General features: G+C 38.0%; 1 protein-coding gene across 1 annotated transcript in view; it reads left to right on the top strand.

Moving 5' to 3' along the window:
• Positions 1 to 511: 511 nt before the first annotated feature.
• LOC104408369 (CTD small phosphatase-like protein) overlaps positions 512 to 9,310 on the top strand; it is a gene marked incomplete at its 5' end in the record, with an annotated part of 36,913 nt that continues 28,114 nt past the window's right edge. The window contains 2 exons of the mRNA XM_010017953.1: positions 512 to 549; positions 7,838 to 7,992. Of these exons, the coding sequence (XP_010016255.1) occupies positions 512 to 549; positions 7,838 to 7,992 (193 nt within the window). The remainder of the gene's footprint in view (positions 550 to 7,837; positions 7,993 to 9,310) is intronic.

Raw genomic sequence — 9,310 nt, 5'->3', positions numbered from 1 at the left:
ATATATATATATGTCCAGCCAAACCTCAGTGTGCACACTGAAGAGTACCAAGTCTTTTTATGGTTTTGAAATTTGCCTTGGGATCTGTCAAGCTTTTTGTACTATTTTGGGCCTTTTCAGGGTTTGATCCCTCCTTGTCAATTAAGAGGCTTCTGTGTGTGTACTGTTGGTGTTTTTAACATTTTCTAGCTGTTTCTCATGATGCATCACAGTCTTGTACAGAGAGTGCAATGCCAGGTTCTCAGCTGTGTGTTAAAAAAATTACTTCAGAATTTCATTACTTTTGATCCTTAGGCAATGAGCATCCGATAACCAGCAGCAGGTATTTAATCCACCCAGATTTGAGGACTGTAATGAATAATTTATGTAGGGCAAAAGAAGAAAAAACAGCTTTAAGCTGCCGCAACAAAAATATTTCCAAGGCTTGCTTTGGTTAGGTAGAGGTCTTTTTTATTCCTACAGCATTAGATGTTGTGAGTTTACATTCATCCCAATTGTGCTTTTGTCCTAGGTATTATGTGAAAGTGTATTGTTATAGGACTTTTGCAGGTATGGAAAGCAAACTCTAGTGTTCTCATATCCACTAGATAACTTTTCTTTGAATGAGATAAGCTGTTCTTGCATAACCATTTGATCTTAGCATACAGGTGCAACTTCTGAGCTTGTTTTCCAAAGCATTATGGAATGGGCTAATGAAAGTAATGTTCAATTTCTCCTAAAATTCCTAAAAGTTCATAAATCAGATTGACATTTTTTTCAGATCCAAATGCAGTGACCTGCTTGAAATAGATTGAAGTCAGATACTAAGAAGAGTTTATCTTAAAAGGAAAAGCAAGTTACTTGGTTATTTTCCTCCATGTCCCTACCTGTCTTATGTATTTAAGCTTTTATTTCTTGGCCCCTTATCCGTGTGATTAGCTCCATCCAGAGCAGACTACTAATGCAGTGCATGGGAAAGGTTTTGGCAAGGAGGAAGAGCTAAATGTTTTAGAAAGTTTTTTTCTTTCACTCAACTAGTCTGGAATCCCTCCCTTCAAAGAAATAATTTCAGTGTTAAAAGCAGAACATGAAGTTTAATTATGTTCTTTGGGGGAAGAGAGGTTGCCAGCTTCAGTTGAAGATAATTCTGGGGTATATCATGTCGAATATAAACAGAGCAATTTCCTTGGGTTATACATGTTTCAAGGTTAATCCAGGTGTGGGTGGTTGTTGCAGGTATGTCACAGTGCTGTTACTGCTAAAGTTTCTCCAGAGTTTACATGGCAGATTAAACCTTTCAATGATAAACTGCAGATGGCTTTTAAAACCAAAGTTACGTGGGCATCACATGCAGTTTTGGCACTAAGTGTTGTAAAATAATTTCTATCCTGGTAAATACATCACAAATATAGGAGCCCTATGAGAAAACATAATTGTTTTCTGCTACTTAGCTGTTTCTAGAGCGAGTACTGTAGGATAAAAAATTTTATTTTTCTAATAAGATCAGATACAGCCTTTTAAGAAGGTTGAGAAATTACGCATCTCTAATCGTACAAATTTCAAAACTGCTTCCTTTTGAAGAAAGGCTTTGTTTAATACCGTGTTATTCTGACTTGTATCTTTCCATTTCGTATTATAAACAAACTTGTTAGCAGAGAGCTCACGATACACAGATGTTCATTTTATTACCGAGTTCATCTGTAAAGGCATGGAAAGTATCTTCATTACCCAGTTTATATTACTTGGGAGAACTGACTGTGGCATTCATTTAATTAGGAAAAATTCAGCTGTAATTAGCTCACTTGTGAACTGCAGAGGGATGAGCTGGATTAGGAGCCCTCCAGTCAACCCATGGTGGCTTCCTGCAGCAGCACGGAGTTCATTGTACAACAGCTGCACAACAATCTGGGTTTGTAAATTCACACAGCTACAGCAAAGTTTGATGGAAGAAGCCCTGAACTAAACTTCTTTAGAATATAGTACATGAGGGAAGAGCTTTTACTTTACTGTGTAACTTATGCTGCTGTTGGAACGGTTCTGGTGCAAAAGAGCAGCACAACACTTCTGCCTCTTAAGGATGGTTTGAATGAAAGGAGGTTTGAGAAAATGCTATAGATGTCTTGTTATCATGCTCGTGTATTAATTTCTATTATAATGTTTGTCGCAGTTGGAATTCGTTGTTTTATTCGTTTCTTCTTTTCTTTTTGTTCTCTTTGTATAACCACCAAGTATGATTGCGTATCTTCCATTTAAGCTTACGTCATTGCAGCAGTTTATTTTAAAACTTGCCTTTATCTTTCCTTGAGCCCCTCCCCAGGCTTAGCAATGCTGTGGGTTCATTAGGGCTTGCCAGAAGACCTTGATAAACAGAGTTCTGTGAACCATCTTTGGATTCCAGAAACTTGCAGGCAATTCAAGAAGTAATTTAGGCACAAGCAGTAGGTAGCACACAGGTTGCAAACAGTGAGGCTTGTCATTAGAAGTAGCATCTGGAAGTTATAGATGAGACCCTGCACTTTCAAATCGGGGGAAATCTGCACGAGAGGGACTTCGCTCCTACACAGGAAGAGCTGTGCTCCTGTTTCTGAGCCTGTCTGCAAATAATTGAATACAAATTCAGCTAATTTAACAAAGCACTTTGCTGAAGGTGATTGCAGACCTCCAGGAGATCCCTGCGGAAGAAGTTACGCAGGGGTATGTGCAGCCTGCTCTTCAATGTAGCATTAATCTATATGGAAAAGGGAATAAGGAAATGAGGTGACAAAATTTGTAAGGGAAAGGGGTGGGTGCGGGTTTGTTTGTGCATGCATATGAATGTGTGTGCATATATGTACATCTGTCTATAGATTTAAAACTTAACTGTAAAGAGCTGTAGGAAGGTGACATGATTTTGAATTACTAACCTTGAAAATAGCAGATGAAATTAAGTGTGGCATTTTCTGCATGGGAAGAGATAATTCTTGACTTACATTTGCAGTGATGCCTGAAATATCTACTAATGAAGAGATCTTAGTGTTATAGTAGAACTTCTGAAGAATACCATTATCTTGTTGTAAAACTCAAAATATGAGGAATTATGAGAAAAGTAAGAGAAGAAAAAAGCATTTTGTGGGTGTGTAAATTCATAGTGCTCTCCTTTCATCCTGTGGGTCTAGTCCCTCTCCTCCTGCTCAAAAATACTAGAGATGGTACAAAGATCAGAAACAAGTAGGGTCAGAGTTAAGGAACAGCTGAATTGCTGAGTGACCTGTGGACATTCTTGCCACAGGATACTTTTAACACTAGAAATTGGTGTAAGTTCAAAATGTGATGGCACAATGTCATGAAAGAAGAATTTGTGAGGACTGTTGTATACTCAGTTGATGTCTTCAAGTAAGGAAGTCCTTAAACTGCAGTTAGAGTGCACCTGGGGGAGTGCTAGGGGAGAGCATCACCCCATTCTTGCGTTGTTCCTTTCTTTAGCTCTTCTGCAAATAACTGCTGGTTACAGTCTTCACAGATAACGTTGACGTATGGTGAAGTTGTTTTGCCCAGGCTTTCTTGGTGCACAGTGTTTCTGTTTGGTATGCAGTGTTCAAGATGTAAAAGGTCACTTAAAGTTGTCTTCAGCCTTCAGTGGTGATAGGGGTAATGAGCATAGTATTTTTGTGGATGTTCTAGGAAATCAGTTCCAGAAATCATGGTTGTAACTTCAAAAATATGTAGAGGAAAAAAAGAAAAAGTCCTCTAAATTCCATATGCTGACTGCTGCTCAGACTTGGAGTTTAGATAATCCAGCTTCCCATTCCAGTATCATTACTACCTGGTTTTAACTATGAAGCTCTTAAGGAATGCCAGCTTCTGTCCTCTGCAGTTTTTTTCTCTTCAAATTTGCTGGCATCCAGAATAGTTAAGTTTATGGTATTGATTCAATATTAATGCTTCTTTACATCTTCAGAGTTGGTTATATTTGTACCGTCACTGGTTTAAGAAAAGCAAACAGCACATGTATTGCAAGTGGGCCAGCGTAACTAGGGAAGGAGGAACTATTTTCTGTTGTAGTTGCTAAAAATGAGATATGCAGACCTTTTCTATGTATGCAATACCCGTGTGTATTAATACAGCATGGCACATAAAGCCACTTGAGAACTTCTCTTCCTTACTGCATCCGAAATAACAATTTATTAAGTCATAGTAAAGTCTATAATACAGTATTAAAAAAACCCAACCCTGATCTCTTTAAAATAACATCTAAATTAGTGGAAAGACCTGTTGAAACACAGCTGTGTTATGAATGGCAAAATTGCAAGATGAAAAACAACGTAGAGGATTCTTTTTCCTAGAACAAATATTTCACTTAGTGAAAGTGAGTGGCCAGATTTAAAATGTACAATTTTATCAAGGAAAACAAGTATTCTTAAAATATTTGAACGAATCAGTAGCTTTTGTCTGAGATTTTTTTAGTATTTATTTAGACTATTTACTGTTTACTGCCTCTTTCTATCATCTAAGTAGAGAAGATACAAATGTTGGTTCTTAAACGCTGGTGATGTTCTTGTCGATCTGCTGCACAGCTGAGGCTTTAAGTTACGAAATTAGAAACGCTGTTGTAATTTATACCCGATTGAAAGGCTTGTTGCAAACAGCAGCACAGAGCAGCAAGATGCAAACAGATCTGAGGAATCGCTAGAGATGGGGTGGATATAAGCGTCTCCTGGCTACGTGTGTCTTCATAAAGCCATAAGCGTCGGAGCCCATGTGACATCCTGGCCTTCTCTCTGTTAAATGCAGTAGTTGTTACTGGGCAGCATGCCTTTTGAAAATCTGGGACTTCATCCTGTAATCTGTTAACATGGCTCTTGCATGTCCAGCCCATCCAGGCAGGGCTTGATGTTCAGCATTACAAGGTTTGGGGCAAACATGATGTGGTTTAGGTAAATTTTTGCCTTGTATGCTCTTTGTATTCATTAACCTCCTGAAGACTAAGCTCAGAAGTACTCTGCAACATTTCTTATGCAAACATTTGGTAATCAGTTCTCCTTGCTTAACGCTAACTTTTTATTAACTTCAAAGAAATGGATGTGGTGTTGAAGACCTACCTCAGACCCAGCCTAGAATATAAACTGGACTTTATTATAAAATGCAGTCTTGGCTTTTGGAGGACTATTTTATGCATTAAAATTGTTTGCAGAATGAAGTTCAATGTTAACAGTCTTGTACCTTGCTAAGTCCAGGAAAAACAAAAGCTGGTGATAAATGCTGTGGAAGAGTGTTTCTGTTTTGAGCATTCAAATGTGATTATTTACTGTCAGATTTTTAAGTAGAAGCTGAAAACAAAATACTGAAATTATTAAAAGGTTTCTGTGGCACTAGCTGTAGGGAGCAGGACACACAGGATTGTGCTTCCTGTTTTAATTTCAGCATATTTCAGTGTTTAAGGTCAGAAAGCAGGTCTCTCTGCCTGAATGATATTGCAACAAACTTGCTTGTGATTCAAGTTCCCTTGAGAACTGTTTTGAAAAAGTCCTTCATAGCTATACAGAGCTCCTTCAGGGATTTCTAGGCACATTTTTGCAATTTTCTTGCAAACAAAATGACATTTTGAGAATGAGTATTCTACTGTAACTTGTAACAGCAGTGGCTGCAGTTTTCTGTTTACCTGGAGTGTTGAAAAGCAGTGTTTAGATTGGTTTTGGTTTACAAATGTCTTTGAAGAAACAGTTCCTTAAACACAAAGACATGCACAAATCCGTGCAATTCATACTTTATCTGAGCACTTTAATGGTGAAGGTTTATAAAAACCATTTAGTTTTTAATACAAGTACACTTCCCTCTTAGTAGCAGTTAATATCATAAGCACTGTTCACTCCCTTAATATGTATTTTGACAAATATGGGAATATGTTCTATACAGGGAACAGAAAATTAGTGTTGGACACCTTGCAAGTGCTTAGAGAGGAGAAAGTATTGATGAGTAGCTTATGCCAACCCTGCAGAATCAGAAGATTTTGTTTATGTTGTCAGAGAGTGCTTGGAAGTTCACTCAAAATCTGCACCACGAGGCTTTCTTGTCAAAGCAGATGCATGTACCTGCACACCTTCAGAGCACAGTGGTATCCCTTAGGTCTTCATGGGGAGATCTGTTCCAACTCATACACAGTTCTTTCACTGAAATTTTCTTTATATATTAATAATTGTGTTACTTGTATTTCTGTTGCCCATTGCCTTGATTGCACATGAGTTATTTGTAATGTCAGAGGAAGGCAGATGTATGTGGCAGTTCCCTAAATCTGAGGAAGGAAAGATGGGGAATTATGTATCGATGTGTGTAATGGGACTTACTAAGAATTTCACCCTCGAACTTTGGGATAGGAGAAGTGTTTTGTTCATTCTAATGTAGAATGTAAAGAAGCTATGTAGTGCATGGATTAATCCACTTGGTTCTACAGTTTTCATAGGATCCTTTTTTCCTCAGTGTAATCCACTTTTTAGTGATTGCTGCTTTAAGATGGGCTGCTGCATAGCTGTGAAAAAGGACTTGAAAATAACTTGTTTGGGCATGTATTTTAAATTAAATCATTTGTTGACTCTGAAAAGGAAGCCATTAATCTCTGTAGGCTAAAACATTGCTCTGCTTAAGGGAGAGGGTAAGTGGATCCTGGCTAAGGTGAGGCAGTACAGTGCAGGGGGGTGCCTGTTCTCTGGCTGGGAGTGGGTGGTGGTTTCACGCAGTATTCATGGTAATAAGCAGTTACTTACACAATTAACATGACGTGGTTGCGCCTCATTGTTTTACAGTGTGATAACAAGTTGAGTATCGATAGCATTCAGTACCATGTGTTGCAGTGGTTCAGATAAACATCAAAGGCAAAGGGTTGTGCGTAGGGCGCGAGATGAAAAGGGTGCACCTGCCTGGCCCTGCCGTGGAAGAACACTGAGTCCGTCAGGTAGTGCACTCCAATGTAGGAAACACACACTTCTAGCTAACAATAGATCATCAATCATGATGATCAACTCAAGTATTACTTAAAATAGTCTAAAAACTTTTTCCAGCTCATTTTGTTTTGATATGTGCTCAAAATCTGTTTTTTAGGAGTTTGAATCTGAGGGAAATCACTGAATATCATATGTGCATTTCTTTTCTCCAAGCTTATATCTACAGTTATTAGTCTTTAAAAATGCTACTCTTGCTTTTATTGAGCTGTATGCAATTTTTTACTAGTTTGTTTTTATTATTTTGTTGGTTTTGTTTTGTGGGTTTTTTTTTTTTCTATCCTGGAATACCAGTAAGCAAGTTGAAAAGAACAGCCAGGACTCCTGACTTTATTTAGTGACACCCTCTCCAGACTTGCTTCTGTAGCCAGTGTTACAGCCCACAGTGCTGCTGTCTGTGTTATGTCTTTTCTCCTCCACAAAGTTGTCAAACAGTAACAGAGGAAACTTTTTTTGACCCTTGCAGGAGTTAGTGTTATACACGTGATCACGTATTAGGCTAGAAAATGTGCCCAGGCATCAGTAGGCATTTATTGCATCCTCTTCTATTTTAGATCAGTTTGCTTCTTCAGACCAGAGACACATTTAGCAGCATTTCATGTAATTTACAATATCTAATTTGGATGTTTCTAGGAAGACTCGAAGTATATCTTAGTATGGCAAGACCTTTGATTGTACAGAGATCCAGGTTGATTTGTAAAAGACTAACACCATGTGAGTTTGACAAGAAAATAATGTGTTGAAATGAGAGGAAGGGAGTCTCAATATGATGGAAGATCTCTGTGAGGTTATCTTAAGACTTGAGAAGGACTTCTGAGGTAATAATAGTCTGGAAAGCTAGGTCTGTACTACATGAATTTATTTTTCTTCTGTTTTTTGTTTCCTAGTGTCCCAATGTAATATCAGCTTGAAGAAGCAGAGGAGTCGAAGTATCTTTAGCACCTTATTCTGCTGCTTTCGTGACTACAATGTCGAACCACCATCTACCAATAGCACCAGTGCTCTGCCTCCTTTGGTGGAGGAGAATGGAGGACTTCAGAAGGTAAGGCTTTTATCTTATTTTGCTGTTATATGAGTCTTTTGTAACCAAGATTGAACTCTGTGCTTCTGAAGGTTTGCCTTAATAGGTTTCCCTCATGGAGAACATGTTACTTATTACAGAAAAAAATGCTATTGTGGTGAGGAATTGCTAATGCTATCTAGTCAGCTGCAGTTTAAAACGTAACTTTTTTTTGGTGAAGAGTATTGGCACTATTCATTTGATAAGCAAACAACATTTAAAACACTGAAAATATGTGGACTTCTCATAAAACTTTAGATGCTGAGTTGTCTCTAGCTTTGGTTCTCTTTCCCAACTGCAGGAAGGTTAAAATGTGTCCAGTGGAGTGTAGTGGAACCTCTTTGAATGTCAGTCAAAAGGGTTTTCAGTGACATAAAATCAGTTCAGAATGGGGAGAATGTAGTTGTTTGGACTTTTTCCTGACCACTTCAGAGGTGTCAGCTTTTGGTCATTTTTCCAGGTTATAAGTTTCGTATACCTATTCAGTCAAATTAAATGATAGAAACTTTCAGCAGTTCAAAGCACTGCATGTGAGAGCAGCATGTTATTTTCATTGAGTTTTAGTAATTATATTCCTTTAATATATTCATAAAATCACAACACAAATGATTTTATGTTCTTTTTAAATCTGGTAACACTGAGCATTTGTGTTACAAACCAGAGAATTTCAGTTCAATACAGCAAGCATAGGAATACCATCTTTTCCATACCACATTGGTTTTCAGCACTCTCAAAACTCCGCTAGTCGTATACTCTCAATTGAAACACGATTCCCCTTGCACTTTTCCAGGACTTTAAAAGATTGCAAATATAGGTGTATCCATGATGGGGAATAATAGCAGAAATAGAGGTGTTTCTTACCTTTTCACCCTTCTGCTCTCTCACAATATTTTTTCATATTAGATGCAGCTCATCTTTTTCCTACTTTGTCCAGTCCATTTCATTTTTGTTTTGAATTTTGCTGGTTATGTTTTAATTCTGAAAAGCTCAGGAGAAAGAGCAGGGGAGCCGTTTGGTGGGAGACAGGAAAGGAAAGCAAATTAAAGCAATGGAGACATAGAATATGTGCGGAGGTAGAGTCTGAACTGCAACAGTTCATGCTGAAACTGCTCATGTAAAGGTGAAGTGCACTGAAAAATTCTTTTGCCAAGAGGAGTCGAATGTCTATTTTTAGACTTATTTTGCCAGCCAAAGTGCATTTCTATTGAAATGAGGGAAATCTAGCCTGGATATGCTGAAGGGAAAGCTGAGTAGTATGTAGCATGTGTGCACATGTTCACCTGAGAAACAAAAGGAATAG

The sequence above is a fragment of the Nestor notabilis genome, unplaced genomic scaffold (genome assembly GCF_000696875.1).
Source record: "Nestor notabilis isolate BGI_N333 unplaced genomic scaffold, ASM69687v1 scaffold27597, whole genome shotgun sequence".
NCBI classification, from domain to species: domain Eukaryota; kingdom Metazoa; phylum Chordata; class Aves; order Psittaciformes; family Psittacidae; genus Nestor; species Nestor notabilis.
The sequence above is the reverse complement of the archived record's forward strand: the minus strand, read 5'-3'. Positions and strand labels throughout refer to the sequence as shown.